We start from the raw sequence: 22176 nt of genomic DNA, 5'->3' as shown, positions 1-22176 counted from the left end.
AGCCACTCTGCCATCTGTGTCCTGGGGCGCTGCAGCCAGTGTGCCTGGGGAGGGGCCCCCACAAGGCCAGGGATTGTGGGTGAAAGACTCTCACCCTCCCCAGAAACTGAGGCTTTTTGGCTTGAGACAGGGTCTCGCTGCTCTGTCACCCAGACTGGAGTGCATTGGCAAGATCACGGCTCACCGCAGCCGCCACTTCCCCGTGCTCAAGCAGTCCTGCCTCAGCCTCCCAAGTAGCTGGTAATGTTTTTTTACCAGCCCAGTTAATGTTTTTTTAGTATAGACCAAGTCTCCCTTTGTTGCCCATGCTGGTCTCCAACTCGTGGCCTTGAGCGATGCTCCCAGCTTGGTCTCCCCAAGTTCTGGGATTACAGGTGAGCCTTCGTGCCCAGCCAACTAAGGTATTTTGAATCACATTTTCCAAGGAGTTCAAAATTAGACCTTAAATCTCCCAGCCCCCAGCCCAGGCCAGGCAGGCCCCAAACTCACCTTCACAATCACAGCACCTAAATAGCTCATTTATTTAAAAGGACTATTTTGGAGGGGCCCTGGGTAGGGGGAAGTGACTTCCGTTCTCACCCCCAGCCCTGGCAGGGGTTCTAGGTAACTCAGCCAACCCTCACACACCCCCACTGGGGTGCACCCGAAGCTGGCCTCATGTGGGAGTCAGAGCTGTTAAGGCCATTGGAGCTCAGTGCCCACCCCAGCTCCTGCTGAGGGGGCTCAGGTGCCCTGAAGTGAGGGTACAGAGGTGGCCCCAGTTTGGGTTTGGCCTCTCCAACTCCGGTGGCAAGGAGGGTGGCCTGAGCCCCTAGAGCTTATCTGGCAGGACCTGTAGGCAGAGGGGAAGGGGAGCTAAGCAGGGAGCCCGGGAGAGGCCTGAACCACAGAGCCACTGAAGAAGCCCCCATTCGGGTCCTGTCTCCACCGCTTCTGGCTGTGTGGCTTTGGGCAGGGTTTTGCCCGTCTCTGGACCTTGGCTTCCCCATCGGAGAAGGCAGGCTATCTGAGCATTCCATCGTTTGCAGGTAAAGCACTTGGCACGGGGCCAGCATGCAGTAGGCGCCCATGCTGCTAACTAGGGTGGGTATGTTCATTCATTTCAGAGGAGATTCCCCTACGGACATTTTCAGGGCATTGACTGTTCTTAGGCCAACAATGCCAGTAATACAGTACGTGGTAAGTACATGCTGATGAATAAAAGGAAGAGGGCGGATTCCATCTCAGCGACTCAGGCTGAGGTTGGCGGATGTGAGGGTGTGAGCAAGCCACCAAAAGGGGACCCCCGCCTTCTTGCTCCCTCCCGCCCACCCATTCGGACCCACCTTACCTCTCGCCGTGCCCCGTCTGCCCGAGGGCAGGATCCCCTCGTCCTGTGCTTGGAAGGAAGGCAGAGGTGTCGTGGGGGCTGCAGACCTGCGTTCACAGCCTGCTTGCTTCTCCCTCCCCTGTCGCCTGCGCCCCCCAGTTCCCCGTCCCCGTCTCCACGCCCACGCCCGCGGGTCCCTCCTTCCTACCTGGTTGCGGGTCTTGTGCGACTTCTGCATCCAGGCTCGCCACTGGTCGTAGAGGCGGAAGCTGAGGTTGGAGCAGTACGCGTGCTTCTTGAGCCAGCCCAGGAACTGCTTGAGCTCGCGCCGCACCGGCCCCGAGCTCGGCTCTCCGCCCCGCGGCTCGCACGCCCCGCCGCCCGGGCCCGGGCGCTCTGGTGGTGGGCGGAGCGGCAGTGTCAGGGCGCGCCCGGCAGGGGACGCGCGCGGGCAGGAGAGGGAAGACCCCCGGCGCGGCAGGACCGAGTTCCCCTCGGGGAACCTCCCTCCACGTTTCTCAGGGACCGGGTCCTCCCTGCGGCCCTGCACAGCAGCCCAGCTGCGCCCCTGGCCCGGCTGCGTCCCTGGGGAGGTGGGGGGGCGGGGGAAGGAAGGGGCTCCTCCTCCACATCTCCTCCGGGAACCCGATTCCTGTGGCCTGAGCCAGGTGCGAGTGGAGTGGGAGGAGGGGAGAAGGAGAGAGGCCAGGACGGGGGAGATGAGACGCAGAGACAGACAAACAGTGCAGGGGGCTGAAAAAGAGAAAGACAGAAAGAGAAAGAGGCACTGATGAGAGAGCGAGCCTGGGCCAGGGATGAGAGATGGAGACGCAGGGTGCGTGAAAGCCAAGGGGGTCAGCCTAGGAGGGAAGGGCCTGACCAGGGTAGGGCAGAATCCGTGGGGACACAGGGACAAAGAGATCAAGACAGAGGCACAGGGGAAGAGTGACAGATGAAGGGAGACGGAGTGCAAGATGACCCCCGGGACAGTCCCCAGCATGGGCCCATGGGACAAGGAGTGGGCCGGGAAGGCCAGGTGGGAGGCCGGCCTGTCGGTCCAGCTGCCGGCTGCAGCCAGCCCCCAGCAGGCCGGCGGATAAGGACATCGGCCTCACGTCATAAATAAAGCCGGGGACCCGCTGACAGGCCCTGGCACGGCCGCGGCCCCCGCCGCCCCTGCTGGCCTCCCCGGCCTCCCCGGCCTCCCCTGCGGTTGCAGCGGCCTGCTGGCTCCTGTGCAAGAATCACAGGTGCCGGGCACGAGCAGGGGCCAAGGCTCAGGCCCCTCCCGGCTGCGCTTGCTCCCGCCCACCCCCAAACCTGGAGGGGCCCGGGATAGGGGCTGTGGAGCTGGCTGGAGCCTGACTCTACCCCTCCCTAGCTCTGGGACGCTCTCTGGGCCTCAGTTTCCCTGTCATCTCACGAGCCAGCGTGAGCTTGGACTTCCTGTGAACTGAGTTCAGACCCATGTGACCTCCTAGAGCCTCAGTGTCCTCACCTGAGAAAAAGCGGTCTCCCTTGCAGAGAAACCCTGGGGTGGGGGGGACCCGACAGTGAGTACCTCCATGCCTGCTGCCTGCAGGCACTTAGGTGACACCCACCGTGTGGGTACTTGCCACAAATTATGTCATCCAACCCTCACAACAGCCCAAGGCCAGTGAGATTCTCGTCCCCACTTTCCAGATGGGGAAACAGAGGCCAGACATTCCAAGTAACAGCTTTCGTTTCATTTCACAAAAGGGAGACTAGAGGTCTGTGGACCCAGAGAAAGCCCAAGACAGCAAGAGGAGGCAGACTCAGGCACCTAATCATTCCCATCCCCCTGCTTTGATCAGAAGGGGAAACTGAGGCCCATCAAAGTGAGTTGACAGCCCATTGGCCTTAGAAGCAGGGGTCTCCAACTCGCTGGCTCTCTTAGGAGGGAGTCTAAGTGGGCAGAACAGGCCAGGTGTGGATGGGCAAATGGAGAGTGAGGGTCCCAAGAAGGGATGGCGGCTGCTGGTGGGGGCTGTGGGCCATGCTGTTACATTTTCTAGAGAATTAATTTTTCTAGCGTATCTAGGATATTTTTGTGTAAAAACTTCCTGTTTTTGAATTTCTACAAATAGGTAAAAGGTTTTTTTTGCCTTTTTTTTTTTTTTTTTTTTCAAATAACAGACCAAAAGAAATAGATCGAAGGCCACATTCAGCCCTGGGGGTGGTGGGGAGTCACCAGCTTGAGACCTCTGCTCTCTTGGAGACAACCAGGAAACCGACTGAGCACTGTGGCTCACACCTGTAATCCCAGCACGTTCGGAGGTGGAGGCGGGTGGATCACCTGAGGTCAGGAGGTCGAGACCAGCCTGGCCAACATGGTGAAACCCCGTCTCTACTAAAAAATACAAAAATTAGCTGGGCATGGTGGCGAGTGCCTGTAGTCCCAGCTACTCAGGAGGCTGAGGCAGGAGAATCGCTTGAACCCGAGAGGCGGAGGTTGCAGTGAGCCCAGACCGCACCATTGCACTCCAGCCTGGGCCACAGAGTAAGACTCTGTCTCAAAAACAACAACAACGACAACCACCACCACGGCCAGGCACGGTGGTTCACATCTATAATCCCAGCACTTTGGGAGGCCGAGGTGGGTGGTTCACCTGAGGTCGGGAGTTGGAGACCAGCCTGGCCAACATGGTGAAACCCCATCACTACGGAAAAATAAAAAAATTAACTATACATGTTGGCGCGTGCCTGTAGTCCCAGCTACTCGGGAGGCTGAGGCAGGAGAGTCGCTTGAACCCGGAACGCGGAGGTTGCAGTGAGTGGCGATCACGCCACCGCGTGACAGAACGAGACTGCGTCTCAAAGGAAAAAAAGAGAAGGAAACAGAGGCTCTAGCTGGTTTGGGGCTGGCCCCTGAATCACACAGCCCTGGGGGGTGGTGCTCACCACTGCGGGGGGTGGAGGCGGCTGTAGGGTGGCTCCACTCACTCCAGATCCCCGCTTTCTTGGAGCCGTAGATGCCGAAAGGGTTGCAGCGCACTTGCACGAAGTACACGGTGCCGGGTTTCAGGCCGGCCAGGCGGCAGGAGGTCTGGTTGCTCACATCATCCACCACCTGAGCAGTGAGAACAGGGTCAGAGCAGGGGGCGAGGCCTGGCAGGAGCGGGGGCGGGGCCTGGCAGGAGCGGGGGCGGAGCCAGGGAAGGGGCGGGGCACCTTCCAGTCCACACTGTCCTCCACTCGGTAGCGGATCTGGTATTTGGCTTGAAAGAGGAAATCCTTGAGGGCGGGTGGCGACACCCAGCGCACGCTCAGCTGGTCCTCCAGGCCCCCGACGCGGCTCACGTGCACGTCGGGCGGGGGGTCCGTGGTCACTGCGGGGCGGACCTGGTCACTGTGATGCGGGGAATCGCTCTCAGGCCCCCCTCAGCCGGGGACTGTCTGGGTTGAGCTCCCCCCAGAAGCGCGGCCCAGGCCACGTGGCCTAGGTGGCACCTGCCTGTTTTCCTCCTCCTCCCTCTGCCCCCACCCCCAGGACTGGTGGATTACACGATAAATAATATTGCAGAAACACTCAGCACCTAATTAACGTTAGCTGTTATCACCATTATTATCTGTGACTGGAGAAACAATCCGATCTTCATCTCACTATGGGAAAGCGGACACGGCAGGGCTGATGATATCATTACTATCGTGCTTAGGAGGCCGGGTGGCTGTCAGGCTGCCAGCCTTCTGGGAACCCCTGCCACTACCTCCCCACTTCCACCTCCCTTCCGCTTTTACCAGAATCTTTGATGTGACATTTTGCTGGGTGCAGAGAAGCAACTGAGGCTTAGAACCTTCTCATTGTAGCTTTAGGATGTGGGGAAGAGTGAAGCAAGCTAGTGGGGGCAGGGATGGTGGCTACAACCCTGCGGGCGGTGTGTGTGTTGAGGGTGCTGAGGATCCTTCTGGGGGCCCCTGAGGGCAGCAGCGTGAGCCCGCCTCTCCCTGAGGCCTTGGTGAGGGGCTGAAAGGGTTAAGGCACAGGCCTGCTTGGGGCTGAGAAACACCCTAATTAGATTAGGCTCAATTCTGCTCACAGATCATCCATTTCCTGCCTCCCGCCCTGCGCCCCCCAGCTCCAGGCCTCGGCTTCCTGGGGCGCCTCCCGACCTGGGCGCCCCTTTCCCTCTCCCCAGGGCCCCCTCCTGCACACCTGGGCTGCCGAGGGGGAGGTGGCCAGGCCAGGTGTTTTCCGAGGAGTGGGGGTATCCTGGCTGCGGACTGATGAGTGGATGCTCAGCCACTTACCTACCTCCCCTCCGACCAGCAGGGACAGCCCAGGAGTTGCCGTTACGGCTGGGGAGGGGCAGGCGGGACCCCAGGAGAAATGAGAAGGTGCAAGGGACCCCTCTGGTTGCCTGGTGGGCTGGGCTGGTGCTGAGGGAAGGGGCTGGTGGACACTGGGGGCTCACCCACGTCCAGAATATCCAGCGTCAGCACATCGGAGCGGGCCGAGCCCAGGCGGTTGGTGGCCTCCACCCAGATCTCATAGGGCGTAAAGAGAGCCAGGTCCTTGGGGATGTGGCAGGAGTGAGGGCCCACTGTGTGGTACTCCTCACATGTGTTGTCCTGCCCGTACCACCTGTGGGGATGGGAGGGGGACAGGACGAATGAGGGTTCCTTCTGGTCCCCAGATCTCACCATGGCAGCCTCAGGGTGCAGAGAAGACATGAGGGCTCAGAGAGGGTCCGCGTTCATCAAGGTCATGCAGCCAGCCTGGGACACACACATGGCCCTCGGGCCACCACCAACCTAAGTTTGTACTTGAGGGAGTAGTTGGTGTGGAGGAAGGTCTCCCCGTGGGCCCCTGGCGTCCAGCGGCAGGTCAAGTCCTTCATGTTCTTGGACCAGCAGCTGATGTTGAAGGGTTTCTCTGGGGGCACTAGGAGAGGGGGAGGGTGCAGGAAGCAGGCTGAGGGTCTGGACCAGTTGAGCCTGGGCCGAGGGGTTGCTGCCTGCCCGCCAGGCCCCCACCAAGGGCAGATAGGACCATCTCAGCCCCATGCTGAGAGATGCCAGCATGGTTGGTGACACCTGCACGGGCAATGGAGAGGCTGGTGACTCAGTCTCCAGGTTCTTTTATTTTTTTCTAGGCAAAGTCTCCCTCTGTTGCCCAGGCTGGAGTGCAGTGGTGCGATCTCAGCTCACTACAACCTCCACCTCCCGGGTTCAAGCAATTCTCCTGCCTCAGCCTCTGGAGTAGCTGGGATTATAGGCACCTGTCAGCATGCCTGTCTAATTTTTGTATTTTTAGTAGAGACAGAGTTTCCGCCATTTTGGCCAGGCTGGTCTCGAACTCCTGGCCTCAAGTAATCTGCCTGCCCTGGCCTCCCAAAGTGCTGGGATTACAAGCATGAGCCACTGTGCCTGACTGGGTCTCCAGGTTCTCATTCCCACCTAGACCTGCATAGCCGTGCCAGTTGCCCACTGCTTAGCCCCAGGTCAGAGGGCCCACGATTCATGCCTCTCTCCAGAGGGAGATGCCACTCCCAAGAGCTACCCCTGGGGTGTCCTGGGTGCCCACTTACGGCCAACATAGAGGCAGGAGCCAGCCAGGATGCTGCCATCTCGGGCGTGGCACACGAGGTTGTCCCCCGACTGCTGCCTGGACCCGTTGAGGTTGGCCAGGGCCAGGGCCAGGGTGGAGGTGTTGAGCACCCGGGAGAGCTCGGGGGGCAGGCGGCGCCCGTTGAGGGTCCAGTAGAGGCCCTCAGCGGTGGCTCCTGGTGGGTCTCCGTGCACTGAACAGGTGGCCTGCAGGGAGGAGCCGATGAGAAGCGTGGGATCCTGGGGGCTGATCACTGCTGTGTCTGGGGTCAAAGAGGAGCACGTGTCAGGCGGGGGCGGAGACCCTCTGAGCCCCGGACCATGCCAGGACCTCCAGGGTTCATGGTGGTCCTGAGAAGCTGCTGTTAATGACAGTCCCCCATTTTACAGATAGAAAAACTGAGAATCAGTTGGGTTAAATGTCCAGGCCAACACTGGCGGCCAAACTGACAAACCTGGAGTTGTCCAGGTCTGTCTGACGCCAACAATGGATCCTCCCAAAACCTCATCACTGAGGTGCTCAAGGTTCTGAGGGGTCACACAACTCAGGCATAAAGCTCATTCAGATCCAGTGACTCTTGCTTTGCACATCGGAGTGCAGTGGCGAGATCTCAGTTCACTGCAACCTCTGCCACCCAAGTTCAAGCAATTCTCTTGCCTCAGCCTCCCGAGCAGCTGGGATCACAGGTGCCTGCCACCGTGCCCGGCTAATTTTTGTACTTTTGGTAGAAACGGGGTTTCACTATGTTGGCCAGGCTAGTCTTGAACTCCTGACCCCTCATGATCCACCAGTCTTGGCCCCCAGAAGTGCTGGGATTACAGGCATGAGCCACTGTGCCTGGGCTGTTTTTTTTTTTTTTTTTTGAGGCGTCTCAGTCTGTTGCCCTAGCTGGAGTGCAATGGTATCATCTCAGCTCACTGCAACCTCCACCTCCCGAGTAGCTGGGATTACAGGTGCCTGCCACTGTGCCCAGGTAATTTTTGTATTTTTAGTAGAGATGGGGTTTCACCATGTTGGGCAGGCTGATCTTGAACTGACCTCAAGCAATCCACCCGCCTCGGCCTCCCAAAGTGTTGGAAATACAGGAGTGAGCCAATGCGCTTTGATTTTTCTTTTCTTAGCAACAGGGTCTCACGCTGATCTGGCTGGAGTGCGATGGCACGATCATAGCTCATTGCAGCCTCAATCTCCCGGGCTCAAGCGATCCTCCCACCTTGGCTTCCCAAAGTGCTGGGATCACAGGCACGAGCCACTGTGCCTAGCCTTCTTTATTTTTCATTCTCATTTCATTTTTCTTTTTTGGCAATTAGAAACAAAAGGATTGTGGGTTCTTCCTGTGATACTCCCAGAGCTTCACACATAGTAGGTGTTTCTGTCGGCGGAGGGCATTGCTTCAAATGAAAGCCCCGATCCTTACTTGAATGATTAAGAGCACCTTTTAAAAATTTTAATTTTGTTAATTTCATTATTTTTTGAGACAGTCTTCCTCTGTCACCCACGCTGGAGTGCAATGGTGTGATCTTGGCTCACTGCAACCTCTGCCTCCCGGATTCAAGTGATTCTCCTTCCTCAGCCTCCTGAGTAGCTGGGATTGCAGGTGCACGCCACCACACCTGCCTAATTTTTGTGTTTTTAGTACTGATGGGGTTTCACCATGTTGGTCGGACGGGTCTTGAACTCCTGAACGTGATCCTCCTGCCTCAGCCTCCCAAGGTGCTTGGATGGACTGGTGTGAGCCACCGTGCCCAGCCTACAAGCACCTTTTATTGAGCACTTGTGTTCTAAATACTGTGCTAAGACTTTACCTCCATTTTCTCAGCCAATGCTTCTCATGCTAAGGATAAAAAAACTTTGGCTCGCCGGGCGCGGTGGCTCACGCCTGTAATCCCAGCACTTTGGGAGGCCAAGGCGGGTGGATCACGAGGTCAAGAGATCGAGACCATCCTGGTCAACATGGTGAAACCCCGTCTCTACTAAAAATACAAAAAATTAGCTGGGCATGGTGGCGCGTGCCTGTAGTCCCAGCTACTCAGGAGGCTGAGGCAGGAGAATTGCCTGAACCCAGGAGGCGGAGGTTGCGGTGAGCTGAGATCGCGCCATTGCACTCCAGCCTGGGTAACAAGAGCGAAACTCCGACTCAAAAAAAAACAAACAAACAAACAAAAAAAAAAACTTTGGCTCTGAAAGATCGAGCTCCCTTGCTGCAATGAGGGAAGGCCATCCTAGTTACGCCCAGATTTTCTGGTCTACAAAGTTCTGCTCCACACTGCCTACCTCTGGAACTAAAGGCAGCCCTGGCAAACTGCATGTCCCCAACTCCTATCCAAAAGGACTAGACATCATCGTTCTTTCCCTCAACTCAGTTTTCTTCATTTGCAAAGTGGGAATGAGAAAGCTCTTTGTCTCCTGGGCAACTGTGAAAGTGAGAGGGGAAGGGGACTTCATGAACTAGGTGGTGTGGTGTCAGGTGCTGGGCACAGGAGCCCTGGGGACGCCCATGGGTGGTTGATGCCTCCTCTCCTGCTGGCCATCAGGGCAGCCCAGGAGCTCCCCTTCTTGAGACCAGAACCTAAGAGGAACCTGTTTTGTCCATGGGGAAACCAAGGCCCAGAGGAGGAGGGGGTGCCCAGGCCAACCTCCGGATGCCTCTCTGAGTCCGTTTCTCTATTTGGGAAGTGGGCCTCATGACATCAATATCATGGGGTTGGCTGGGTGTGGTGGCTCATGACTGTAATCCCAGCACTTTGGGAGGCTGGGGCGGGAGGATCACATGAGGTCAGGAGTTTGAGACCAGCCTGGGCAACATGGTGAAATGCTGTCTCTACCAAAAATACAAAAATTAGCTGGATTGTGGGTGGGGGGAGGGTGGTGGCACGTGCCTGTGGTCTCAGCTACTTGGGAGGTTGAGGCAGGAGGATCGCTGGAGCCTGTGAAGTTGAGGCTGCAGTGAGGCATGATTGCCTCACCACTGCAGTCCAGCCTGGGTGACAGTGAGACCCTGTCTCAGAAAAGAAAAAAAAATCAATTTAAATTTATAAAAAGCAACAAAACAAACCTCATGGGGTCGTTTGAGAGGAAGTATTGTTGGAGACAATATTTTCCCATGAGATCTTTAAACTAAGTTGACCCAGATTCAAATGCCCCCAGCTCGCCGTGAAAGTCTCAGTGTTTTAAGACAGGGTTTCACTGTCACCCAGGCTGGAGTGTAGTGGCACAATCTCAGCTCACTATAACCTCCATGGCTAATTTTTGTATTTTTAGTAGAGATGGGGTTTCACCATGTTGCCCAGGCTGGTCTCGAACTCCTGACCTCCAGTGATCCACCTGCCTCGGCCTCTCAAAGTGCTGGGATGACAGGCACAAGCCAGGGCACCTGGCCTCAGTGTTTTACTTCTCTGAGTCTTTGGAAAGGGGCCTCTCGTTCCACTAAGAGTGGTTGCAAAGACTCATCCATCCCTTTGTTCAGTGACTCATTTGATTCATCTGTTCATTCACAGGTACCTATAGTGTGTCAATATCTATGGGCACCAGGGCAATGACCAAAGACCAAGGACAAAAGTCCTGCCATTGCGGGCATCAAATCCAAGGAAGCAGCAGGAAAACGGAACAAATAAATATCGAAGACATTAATTAGGGGAGAGTGTAAAGCAGGGGCCAGAAAAAGCAGTGGCAGAAGCTCCCGAGGCCTGTCTGGGGAAGTGACCTTTGAGTAGAGACGTGAATAATGTAGGGGCAGTCACTGTGACATTATCCAACAGAGTGTGTCCAGGGAAGTGCCAAGGTCCTGGGGCAGGAGCGGTGGGAAATGAGGTTTGAGAGATCAGAGACCCTGACCTGTAGGAGGAGGGATTCCAGGGTTCTGAGCAGGGGAGGGACGGGCGCGGTGAGATCTGCATTCAAAAGGGCTCCCCAGGCCGCTGGGAGAAGAGACTGCAGGAGGTAGGGGCAGCCCATCGCGCAGAGATGGCAGCCAAGGACAGGGTGATCCCGGCCCCCCGGGAGGTCCCCTGAATGCCAGCGGCTGCCCTGCACTTGCCCTCACTGCCCCCGATGGGCGAAGTGGAGTGGACACGGTTCTTGGGCCGGCCCTGATGATTTTCCGGGGCAAACTTGGCTAGAGGGCTGTCTTGCTGGAGCCTGGAATCGCAGTTGCGCTTGGGGCTTGGCCCAGGGCTCGCCGGAGGTCTCCGCGTCCGTGCGAAGGAGCCGGCTGAGCGGGCCAGAGCCGAGGAGGCGGGGGCGGCCGAGGGGGGCGGGGGCCAGGGGGCCGCCCTGGAGGTCCCAGGCAGCCAGCCGCCCGCTAATTCGGAATTCCTTCGGCATGAACTCGGGCGTGCCAGCGTCTCTGCCCTGGCCCACCCACCGCTTCCTGCCTGGGCCCCCCCCCCCCCAGCAGAGTGGGAGGCACGGCCAGGCCTGCCCGGACCCCAGGCCCCTCTCAGCCCTCCTAGAGTGGGTCACGCCCCTCCTGCTCCCCCACCCACCACCGTGGCCTGGCCAGGAAGGGGCTCTCTGGGGGGTCCTGGCTAGGGGGCACTGCCCCTCTGCCACGCCCGGCTGGCCTGGGCTGGCGTGGCTCACTTGCCAGCAGCTGCAGCTGCCCTCCCGGGGCTGGGCGGGGGACACCGGGCGGCCACGGGTGGAGGGGGGCAGGGCAAGGCCAGACGGGCCTGGGCAGGCCAGTCTCCCACCCCCTTAGCCCTAGTAGGCAAGGTCAGAAGGACGCTTTCTCCTCCCGTTCGCAACCCCAGTGGGAGAACCTGGGCAATCGACTTCCCCTCTCCAGTTCTCACTGTTCTCTTCCGTGAAATGGGAGGAGAAATACATTCTCCTTGCTGGGGAGATCAATGAGCTGTGATTGGATCCAATGTCCAGAGAGCTCAGAAGCCCACAGCTCCCGGAACTGTAAAGATGACAGGCCTTCCCAGCTCTGGGGTCCCGGGTGGCTTGGCACTCCCTCCCGGCCTCCGAAAACAATGGGGTAAGGCGCTGGGGACAGGGACGCACACATTCCAGGCCAGGCGGGGGAGCAGCTGGGAACAGCCCACTGAGCCTGAGGTGGGGGGGACTTGGCTTGGTTTGGAGGGCCTCCTAGAGGGCTCCCCAAAGCAGATCCCTAGGTTGGGCTTTTCAACAGCCCCGTTTTCACTCCCTGCCTCCCTTTCCCGAAGAGCTGGGGCCTTTAAAAGTTTTTTCTCTCCTCTTTTCCCAATCTGGAGCCACTGCCGTTATTAAAAAGGAACACCATGTGTTTTAAAAGGGAAAAGTGTGAGATTCTCTGCAACCAGGGCGGAAGGGTGGCCCCCATCCCAGGGTCCCCACGGGGGTCCCCACCTCCCATCCCGCTGGTACCTGCAGACACTTTACGACCCACCCGCCTGCTGGTCAGGTGCTAAGACACACCGTAAGTAGAAACATATTGCCGAGGTGTGAGAATCTTTTATTTAATTTCTTCCCCCTTAAAGGAAAAAACACACTTAACAACCCCCCCCGCCCCCACACCTTCGCCTGCTGCTCTACTGACTGGAAAACAAAGCTTGGCGCTCACAGCCGCTGCCCACCACCTGGCAGAGCCGTCAGGGGCCCTGGGAGGGTCCGAGGTAAACCCTCACCTGCTCAGATGCAGGGGAGATGCCAGGGCACTCTCAGCAAGTGCCCCCAGAGGATGCCGGGACACTGCCCCTAACCGGAGGAGCCCTACAGGCAGCCTGCAAACAGCCCTGCTGAAGGTGAGTGAGCCTGGGAGCAGTGAGTGCCCAGCGACCCCCGGGGTGGCCCGTGCGCCTGGATGGGGTGCGTGGAGTGACCGCACGTCTGGGGCGAGTCGTGCCTGCCTTTGTGCCCCTGGGTCGCCTCCCCTGTGGGATGAGTGTGTGACCGTGATTGTGTGTCAGGGATGGAATGTGTGTGCGTCCGCGATGGTGTGCGAATGTACATCTGGGATGCAGTGTGCGTGAGTCTGAGGGCGAGGGTGACGGGCCACAAGCCAGTGTGATTCTTTGTGTCTCTGGGTGTGTCCCAGAGCGGGTCTGGATATAGAGATGTATCCTTGCGGGGGTGTTCCTTGGATGGGGGGCCCCAGAGTGCCTGAGGCCAGAAGTCCCTCCAGGGAGGGGGTCTTGGCTCGTCGGGCAGCGGGTTCCCAGTGGGCCACCTCAAAGTTTGGGCCCGCCGGTGCCGGGACTCACTGGCTCCTGCTCTCTCTCTCCCTCTCACCCACTCCCTCACAAAGATTCCTCTCGCTGGAGGCTCTCCGCCCGACACAGCCTGGCCGAAAACTGTTCTAAGAGCCGCCGGTGGCGGGGACTCCGCGGATCCCCGTGCGCCGGGTCCCGCAGTGGGAGGGCGGTGGCGCCGGCCCGTGGAGAGGCAAGTCCCCGGGGAACCCGGGAAGCGCGCCAGGCGGCCAGAGCGGCCCCCCTCCAGCCCCGCCCTCCCCGTGGGGCTCATCCCTCCGACCGGGGGGGCCCCGCTGGGGACCCGCACCCAGCGCGCCAACCGCGTGCGCCCCCGCCTGGGAGCGGTGCCCCACAGTCCCCGCAGCTCAGAGTCGGCCGAAGCAGACTCGTGCGCCCGCTACGTCCTAGAGTGCAGAGGGTCCCAGGCCACGATCCCCCAGCCCCTGGGGGCCTGGCTTGGCACCCTGGGCCCAGCTGCCCAGGTAAGATGGCCTCGGGCGCGGAAGCCGAACTCTAGGGGTAGGGGACTGCGGCGCCGTGCGCCCCGCAGGTAAGGGCGCCCCGAGGGCTGCGCCGGGGGCGCTTTCCTTTGTTCCCCGGCCGTCCAGGTGGCGCCTGCGCCCCCTCCCCCCGCGGCTGCCCCCGGGGCGCCCGCCCTCTGCTCTGGCGTGGGGGAAGGAGTGGGGCGCAGGGTACTCACGGGCTCCTGATCCGGCTCGCGGCGCCCCGAGGACGCAGAGCAGCAGCAAGGGCAGCAACGGCGGCGGCCGCCGCGCGGATTGGGCGGCGGGGCCCCGGCGGCCGGCGGGCATGGGGCCGGCGCTGCCGGGGGCGCGCGGCTGGCGGCGGCTCGGCGGCAGCGGCGCAGGGCGCGGGACGCAGGCCGGGCGCGGGAGGGCGCGGGCCAGGCCGCCCGCACGTCGCTGGGCGCGGACGCTGAGGCCAGAGCAAGTCTGAGCAGCCGAATTGACAAGGCGCTAATGCGCCGCTGGCCCCGCCCGGCCCCGCCTCCGGCCCGGCCCGGCCCCGGGGGGGCGGCGGGCCCCGCACCGGCCTCCCCGCCGCCCGCCAGCCCGCGGGCACCGCGCGCCCCGCCCGTCCGGCCTCCGCCCCACCGGGAACTGCGCGCGCCCTGTCCAGCGGCCCAGAGCCCCTAATCAACCCCCACCGGCCCAGGACCTCCCTCTCCAACCCTGCGAGCTCCAGGCTTCCCACCCCCAGTCTGGGACCCGGCACCCCCAATACCGTTTCCATAACCCTGCCCACTTCCCTGCACCCTCCTCTCAGCCCGCTGCCTCTTCAGTGGCCCCTGCGGTCCCCAACCCTGCCCGCTCCTCCATTTCTCCCCTCCACCGCCCAATCTTCTGTCTCGGCCCCCACCCCAGCTCTGGCCCCGCCCCCCCCCCCAGCGGGCCCCTGGCCCCCCCCTCCCCCCATCTCCAGCCCCTCTGCCTTCCCAGGGGCCTAAAAGTCACCCCCAGCCCCACGCCCTCGGCGCGCGGGTCCCAGCCCTCCCACCTCATCCTGCCCTTTTTCGGCTCTCCGTCTGTAGCGTCGGCCCCGAGCTTTGCTGGAAGAAAAGAGAAAAAGCAGGAAGGCACGGAGTCCCTCACCCTCGCCCTGGCTGCGCTGTCCCCCTCACGCGCGGGATGGGTTTGAGGTTGCTCGGGGCGGGAGCTCCTGCGTGGGCAGACGGGGAGATGTTGTCCCCGGTGGGAGCGGGGACCCAGGCCTGCGCGGGAACAGGGTCCCGCACCGCGGTAGGAGGGATTCCCAGGAGGAGAGCGGTAAGAAGTTCTCCCCCCCGGGACCTATTCACACCCCACCACGGAAAAATCCACTCAGCGGCCCGCGGGTGGGGTGCGCCACGCGGTGAGTAATCGCTCCGGCGGCCGCCGCCCGCCGACTCCAGGTAACGCCGGCTGCCCGGAGCGACGCATAGTTTGTCTTCCTTCTTTTGCGCAAAGAGCCTTCTCCGTGTTATTATTTTTGGCCATTGCTCGAGTTTCGGGACCCCTCCCGGCCCGGGCGCCTCATCTATCTCCTCCGGGTCCCCACCCGATGCGGGTGCCCAGGAATAAAGAGTTACTGGCCTCCAAGGCTGCTGCGGATGGGGGTGCCTGAAATGAGAGTTAGGGGGTGCAGTTACCCACTTTGGGTCGCAGCCCCGCCCCCAGCTGGGGAGGGAACGCCTCCAAGTCCCCTTTTTTAGGAGTCCCTTAGGGGCCTGGATTCTCTCCCTCGGTCCTCAACAAGCCAAGGGGGTAAAAGTTGAGGGGGGCTCAGGAGCACCCACTTGTCTGCCCAAGACGGAAGCCCCACGCTCTCCTACTTATATCTCCAGTTCAGACTCCAGACTGTCAGAAAACAAGATTGGGGGATGGGGGCCTACGGGGGCCCTGGGCGCCCCTGCCCCATCTGAACTCTGGATGGAGAAGAGGGACAAAGAGAGACGCTGCCATTTACCAGGCCTTTTGTGCCTCAGCTTCTTTCTCTGCCCAATGGCCACCACCCAGCCTAAGGACTTCCATGGGAAGATACAAGGCAGTGGAAGTCTCTACACCCTTAGCACAGCACTGCAGGATCTCCTGGAGCAGAGGTGACCCCCAGGCCTGCTTGTCCCCTCTGAAACATAGAGCCATCGTCCCACCTGCCAGGGGGCCCCGAAGGGTAAGTGGAGGTGGCAGTTCTTGGCTGGAATAGTTTTTAGGATACTCGACGCTCCTCCCCACGGCCCCTGTTTGCAGATGCTCTCTCTGTGGGTACAGACCCTTTACCCACTCCTGGGAGGACTTCAGGCTTCTGGAGCAAAATGTTGATTTTTTTTCCCCTCCATTTAAAGGGCTCCCCCATCCATCCAGGTGCTCAAGGCAGAGACCTAGAAGCGCGCGTGACAACTCTCTCCTTCCCTCATCCCTCATGTCCAATTCATCAGCAAATCCTGTTGGCTCTGGTTCCAAAACACATCCCCATTCTGAGACGCTGACCTCTTCTTCCCAACCCATTCAGATCCAGACCCCACGGTCTCCCTTAGGGATCCTTCCCGGCCTCCTCGGGGACTTCCCTGATAACTCTCTGCCTTTCTCTGCACACCAAGCACAGGGAGCTTTTAAAAGAAGAAAAAGCAGATCTTTGCCCTGCCTCCCTCCTCCCATCCTCTCCAATCCTCTTTTTCCCTCTCCTCTTCCCCCTCCTCTCCCTCATTCCACCCCAGCCACTGGAGCCCTGTTTCCCCAAACATACCAGGCTTGTTACTATCAAAGGGCCTCTGCGAATTGGCTGTTCCCTCTGCGGGAATGCTGTTCCCCACATCTTCCCCAGTTAGCCCCCTTCTCTTCCACCAGGTCACAGGTCCAGTGTCACCTCCTCAGAGAGGCCCTCCACCCTTCCCCCAGCAGTCTCCTTCTCCTTCACTTTGTTTTATTGTTTTTGCAATACAACTGTTCCAAACACTTCATTCATTGTGCAACTGATTTTCTTTAGACTGTGGGCAGCCTTAGCCCCACTGGACCCCATGCTGGACCCAGTAAGGGCTAAAGGCGAAGCACTCACTAAATATTTGCAAAATGAAAGGATGGAGAATTCTCAGTCCCTCTAAGTAGCAAGAAAACTCAGTCCCAGCAAGTCATGCTGCCTGCGGTCCCAGCCTGGCCCTCGCTCTCTGTCTGGCTGTGTAACCCTAGCTGGTAGACATCCCTCTCTGTCCCTTACCGGTATAAGGGGAAGGACCCTTTCCAGTCCTGCCCAGCCCCACCGTGGAGTGTGACCTCTGCCCTTGGGTGACCTTTACCCCACACCTTTGACTTCAGGGAAAGGGAGTTGACCCCAAGATACAACCTTCCCAGCCCTTAGGGTCCCCAGCAGTTTAACCCCTTCCTCCCCAGTTCCATCATCTCCTTGAGGACAAAAGGGAGCTCTCGTCAGTGGAACTTCTGGTAAATATTGACCCAAGTCCTTGAAGTTGGCTGGGAATGTCTAAGGGGCAGATGGAGGGTGGGCCTTTCCTTGGGCTGGGGGAGGGACCCATCCTGAGTCCTGTACCCTCCACTCAAAGGTCATCTCTGAAGGACAGGTATTAGGTTAGGGACCCTCCATCCCCAGCTTCCTTGGGATTCCAAGGCACTGAGGGTGCACCACGGAGGGGCCAGTGGAAATGGGACCTTCAGGGTCCTGTGGGGACCCACAGCCACTGGGAGGAAGAGGGCGGAGCTGCCTTTCCCATTCTGAGAGCCGGGTCCTCAGGGGCCCCCAGTATAGGATTAGCTGCCTGGTGTTCCAGGCGGGTGCTTCCAGGAATTAAGGGACAGTGGATGTCTGGTTCAAGGTCTGTGGCACAGGAAAGTGGGGCCTGGGTGTGCCCTAGGCTTTATAATTTCTGCCCTGGAGGCTGAGCCTGGGGAGCAGGGATGCCTGGGTCCTCAGCTTAATGTACTCTGGACTTCCGGCCCTGGAGACCTGGCCTGGGGATTGCAGATCTGCCCCAGGGAGGCCAGTTTCCCTGCCCGTCTGCACCCTGAGGAGCCTCTGAAGTCTGGGTCCCAAGAGGCACCAGCTGCTCGGAGGAGGAGGGGCAGTCACATCCCTCCTTCCTCCCCCAACAACCTTCAGCAACCACCACCGGCGCCATGGTGCCCTGCCTCCTCCCCAGCCTGTACACTGCTTGGAGGTGGGGGTCAGCAGGGTCGCGATGAGGGCGGCAAGGGACAAAGGGCGCTTGTCCGACGCCCGCCTTGACCTCGGCCGCTGTGGCTTCCCGGACGCCTGGCCTGCCGCTGATTCACGCCCAGGCCGGCCTCAGCGCCCCCCGCGCGCCGCCCCCGGCCAGGCCGCCCCGGGGGGTAGGAAGTGGGGGGGGGCGAGGGCGGCGCCGAGTCAACTTTCCCTCTTAAGCCCCGAAGGAATGTCGGCGGATTTCCTGAAACCCGACCCTGGCCGCCCGCCGGCCCGCCCGCCCCTCACCTGGACCGGCTCCCCCGGGAACAGCAGGAGGGGCGCGGGGGCTCACCTTGGGGGCCAGAGTCAAGTCCTCTTTCCGCTCACCCCCCCAGCGGCCTCGCGCAGCGGAAAGGGGGGTGGGTGGGCGGCAATCGGCCTTTTTCCCTTCTCCCCTCGGGCAACCTGGGCAATCGACCCACTCCTGCAGCCTCAGTTTCCCCTTCTGCAAAAGGGCGCGGGGTGTTCCTCCTCCCTGATGCGCTTTAAGCGATGCTTCTTATGCCCTAAGGCCCCCTCCCATTACTGGCAGGGCCCTGCCGGCTTTTCTTTGCTTCTCTCCCTGTCACCTGGACAGAACCACTTTGCAGTCTGAGCCTCATTTTCCTCATCTGTAGAAAAGGGCAACGCCACCAGTACCTATCTTATACGGTTGTTGCAAGAAAAAGTGTTTTGTTTGGAATGAATGAAGGACAGTAATTGTGGAGGGGTTAGGCGCGCGGCGGGCCTCTGGAATTAACATGTGTGGGCTTGAATCCTGTCTTTGTCAACGCGTCCCGGAGCCTAAGTTTCCACCTGTGAAATGGGGGACAGTATCGCCGTCATAACGCACAGGGCTATTTCCCAAGGTGCCGGCCTGGCGCGCGGGTGGGTTAGAAGCCGGAGTTCCCCTGCTGGATTCTGGCGCAAACTGCCGGCTGGAGGCCCTCGCCGCCGGGTCGCAGCGGCCTAGCTTGGGAGGGGAGGGGAGGGGAGGGGAGGCAAAGGGAGGGGAGAGGCGGGGCGGGGCGGGGGAGGGGCCGCGCCGGGATCCAGATGTTCGGGGTCCGCCAGGCACAGCCGCGCCTGATTAAGCCACGTGGGGGCCGGCCGGGGGCCTCAGAGATGAAAGCGCGGCCGCAGGCCATGACGGGGGGGCGGGTGCGCCAGGCCCCCACCCCGGACCCTCTCATTCCGGGCCGGAACCTGAGGTGCCCTCTGACCCGTGGACCCTGCGAGGCTGCCGGGCCGTCTGCGGGGGCGGAGCGTGGGGGGGACGCGCGGGCGGCGGCGCGGCGCTGCAGGCACCTGCGTCAGGGATGCCAGCGAAAGCTGAGGCATCTTTGCAGAGAATCTGGGTTTAGAGGGGCGTCCCCATTCCCGTACCTGGCGGAGAAGAAGCTGGGTGGATACCCTAACCCGAGATTCGGCTCCTGGGGCTACAGCGCACCACCCGAGGGTGTGGTGGTTGTGGAAGTCAGAAGTGTCGCTATTTGCCCCGAGTTTTCCCACGAGAATTAGAAATTTTAGCAGCTGCCCCTCCCCCTGCTCCTGAGGGTACCTCTGGGTCCCCTCCCACTAAGGCCTGGCCCAGGGGGTCCCCAGCCTTGGGGAGACAGGGCCAGATCCCCCAGGTCCGTAGATCAGGGCTGGACCAAAAGGAGGCAAAGCTGAAGGAGCAAGGGAGGGGCTCAGAGGGCTTCTCGGAGGAGGCAAACTGCTCACAAGTTGCCACCTCTCTCTGACCTGGGTGTCAAAGGCGAAGACGTCCGGCCTCAGCTGCCGGGTCCTGGGGCTCTCACCTTCCTCCCTCTCCGTTCCCTGGTTGGACTCCAGTCCCACTGCCCTCCCTCCTCCTCCACCAAGGAGCTCTTCTCCTCAGGGTCCTCGCTGACCCTCGTAGCCTGGACACCCCTTCCTCCTCTTTCCCGCGGGGTCGACTCACACCTTGCCTCCTCCGCCAGGCTCTCCCCAACACCCCTGGCGAATAGCCCCCTCCATCCCACCCCCTATCTATTTCCTTTTGGCCCCTAGCGCCAGCAGAAATCCGCCGCCTGTGGGCACCAGGGAGGTGTCCTGGGACCCCCGCGATGGGACAGACGGTGAGGGCCGCGATGCACCTGCCCCGCCCGACCCGCACCCCGCGGATGCCGCAGCGCAGCTCCCCCGCCCGCTCTCCGCATCTCCCACCCCCCCTTCCCAGGCTGCTTCGCTCGGGTGACGTCAGCGCTCCGGTCCCCGCCGCAGCCGCTGCGTCCTCCGTGTCCGGCCGGAGCCGGAGTCCCCCGCGCCCCCCGCGTTCGGCCCAGCCATGGCTGCGGTGGCGCTGATGCCGCCGCTGCTGCTGCTGCTGCTGGCATCTCCGCCCGCGGCCTCCGCGCCATCAGCCCGCGACCCCTTCGCCCCCCAGCTCGGAGACACGCAGAACTGCCAGCTGCGGTGCCGCGACGGCGACCTCGGCCCGCGGCCCTCGCAGGTGAGGCGCTTGAGGGGCCAGGTGCCAGCCGGGGTACGCGGGATCTCTCCGAAAGGGGAGGGGTTGGGATGGCTTCTCTTGGATGACAGGAGGAGACTGGGGGAGGGTACCTGGGGCGGGAGGGGTCGGGGATGGGGATGTCCCTCCTGTGGGGGACGTGCTAGGGGGTCTCTCCGATGGGGGAGGGCTTGGAGATGCAGGTCCTTGCGATAAGGGCTGATACCACCTCCTGGGCTCCCTCTGCACTCTGCTGGGCAAGGACCCTCTAGCACCCAACCTCCAGCTCCCTCAGGCCTGACGGTCCCCCCACCTCACTCCTCCCCCTCCTCCACATCCTCTTCCCTCTCCACTGAGAGGTACCAGCCCCTACTCATACACCACTCCCCAGGATTCAAGTCTGATCTGAGTGTAACCAAAACCACCTCCTATGAGCCTCTCCCCCCTCCTGGGAGCCTCCCCTCATCCTCTAAGCCTGAGCCTCCCCCTATCCTCTAAGCCTGCCCGCCTCCTCTGAGCCTCCTCCTCCCCCTCCTCCCCCTCCTCCTCCTCCTCCTCCTCCTCCTCCTCCTCCTCCTCCAAGTTTGAGAATCCTTCTCCATCTCTCCCCTCCTCCCTGGAGACTGGGGAGGAAGGCTCATTTCTCTCCACCTTCACTGTCCATTTCTCTTCTTAAGCTCCCTCCCCATCTCCCTCCTCAGAGCCTCCGCCAATATCTGTAGCCTCCCCCCAACTTCATCCTCATCTGGCTAGATTTGGTGGGAAGTCGGAAAACCCTCCCTTGCATCTCCTGAAGGCTCCGGTCCACCCCCTCCTGCCCCTCCCCATGTCCTGAGCTCCGTGTCCCCCCCCACCCCAGGCGGGGCTGGAGGGCGCCTCCGAGTCTCCCTATGACAGAGCTGTTCTGATCAGCGCTTGTGAGCGTGGCTGCCGCCTCTTCTCCATCTGCCGATTCGTGGCCAGGAGCTCCAAGCCCAATGCCACCCAGACTGAGTGTGAAGCAGGTGAGGGCCCACCGGCAGGGTGGGCCAGGGCGGGGAGAGGTGGTCTGGGAGGGCCAACCCCAGTCACGCCCTCCCACCTCCCACAGCCTGCGTGGAAGCCTATGTGAAGGAGACAGAGCAGCAGGCTTGCAGCCACGGCTGCTGGAGCCAGTCCCCCGAGCCTGAGCCGGAGCAGAAGGTGGGCCTCCTACTGTGGCCTGGGGCCCCTTTTCCTGCGACCCCACCCACTTTGCCCCATGGGAAATCTGCATTCAGGTCCAGAGGCTCTGCCAGGATCTGCGTGATGTCCCAGGCCTGCAGGGTGACCTCGATCCAGCCCTGGCACATCTCCAGCCTGAGTTACCATCTCTATGACATGCACAGTGCCCCCCATGCCCCACCAACCACCTTTTCAGGAGTAAGTGGCAGAAAACCACCCTGTTTTATCAAACATCTCTCCTGGTTCAGGCCCGACTTCGACCTGTCCCAATTGTCTTGTGTCACTTGGAGGCACAAGGGACATTGTCACCCCCATTTAGTGCCCGGGGGCAACCTCCCAGGTCACGCACATTTAGGGCTGTGCAAGGGGCAAGACTTGAAGGCACCAGGGCCGTGGCCACACCTTACCTCACTCATCTTAGGCGGCCCCAGAGCTGCCAGGTGCTGGTCTAAGCCCTTCCCCTGGGATGAGCTGGCGGTCACTGTCACCTTGGAGGGGCTCAGAACCACAGCTCAGGGCAGAGCAGCCTTGCCTTGAAAGCACGCACACACTGCCTTGTGGAAGAAACAAAATGGCTCATCTGTTGCCGTCCAAGCAGTGCTGCATCAGGGGAAACTGAGGCACAGAAAGTCATGTAGCATAGCCAGAGATCCAGGGACTGGGACTCCCCAGAAAGCCCTTTCCCCGCTTCCCCCATTTTCCTCCACCCCTTCCAGGCTTTTACTGCTGTTCAGAAGAGCTCACTGCACTG

At 60.8% G+C, this 22176-nt stretch overlaps 2 protein-coding genes across 3 annotated transcripts in view; one reads left to right on the top strand and one right to left on the bottom strand.

Annotated features, from left to right (window-relative positions):
• Positions 1–497: 497 nt before the first annotated feature.
• Positions 498–14063, bottom strand: CRLF1 (cytokine receptor like factor 1). The gene is made up of 9 exons (XM_032267906.1): positions 13758–14063; positions 6859–7140; positions 6083–6212; positions 5743–5912; positions 4502–4659; positions 4232–4400; positions 1518–1705; positions 1331–1373; positions 498–832 (listed from the first exon to the last, which is right to left on the bottom strand). The coding sequence occupies exons 1-9, from the start codon at positions 13867–13869 to the stop codon at positions 819–821; spliced, it is 1266 nt and encodes a 421-aa protein (XP_032123797.1). The 5' UTR covers positions 13870–14063; the 3' UTR covers positions 498–818.
• A 5894-nt stretch (positions 14064–19957) lies between these two features.
• The window catches only part of TMEM59L (transmembrane protein 59 like), an 8780-nt gene continuing 6561 nt past the window's right edge, over positions 19958–22176 (top strand). For both annotated transcript variants that reach the window (XM_032267905.1, XM_032267904.1), the window contains exons 1-3: positions 19958–20225; positions 21082–21226; positions 21313–21404. In XM_032267905.1, coding sequence (XP_032123796.1) covers positions 20061–20225; positions 21082–21226; positions 21313–21404 — 402 coding nt within the window. In that variant the 5' untranslated portion in view covers positions 19958–20060. The remainder of the gene's footprint in view (positions 20226–21081; positions 21227–21312; positions 21405–22176) is intronic.

The sequence above is a fragment of the Sapajus apella genome, unplaced genomic scaffold, assembly GCF_009761245.1.
Source record: "Sapajus apella isolate SASKATOON/1434 unplaced genomic scaffold, GSC_monkey_1.0 scaffold173, whole genome shotgun sequence".
NCBI lineage: Eukaryota > Metazoa > Chordata > Mammalia > Primates > Cebidae > Sapajus > Sapajus apella.
Note: the sequence above shows the minus strand (reverse complement) of the source record. Positions and strands in the feature narration are given on the sequence as shown.

What these genes read in the sequence shown, in the direction of transcription:
- CRLF1 (XM_032267906.1), bottom strand. Translation starts at nt 13,869, where the DNA reads ATGCCCGCCGGCCGCCGGGGCCCCGCCGCCCAATCCGCGCGGCGGCCG. An exon ending in GCGAGCCGGATCAGGAGCCC is followed by an intron (nt 7,141 to 13,757) that starts GTGAGTACCCTG and finishes CTTTGACCCCAG; the next exon opens with ACACAGCAGTGATCAGCCCC. An exon ending in CTCCTGCCTCTATGTTGGCC is followed by an intron (nt 6,213 to 6,858) that starts GTAAGTGGGCAC and finishes CCCCTCTCCTAG; the next exon opens with TGCCCCCAGAGAAACCCTTC.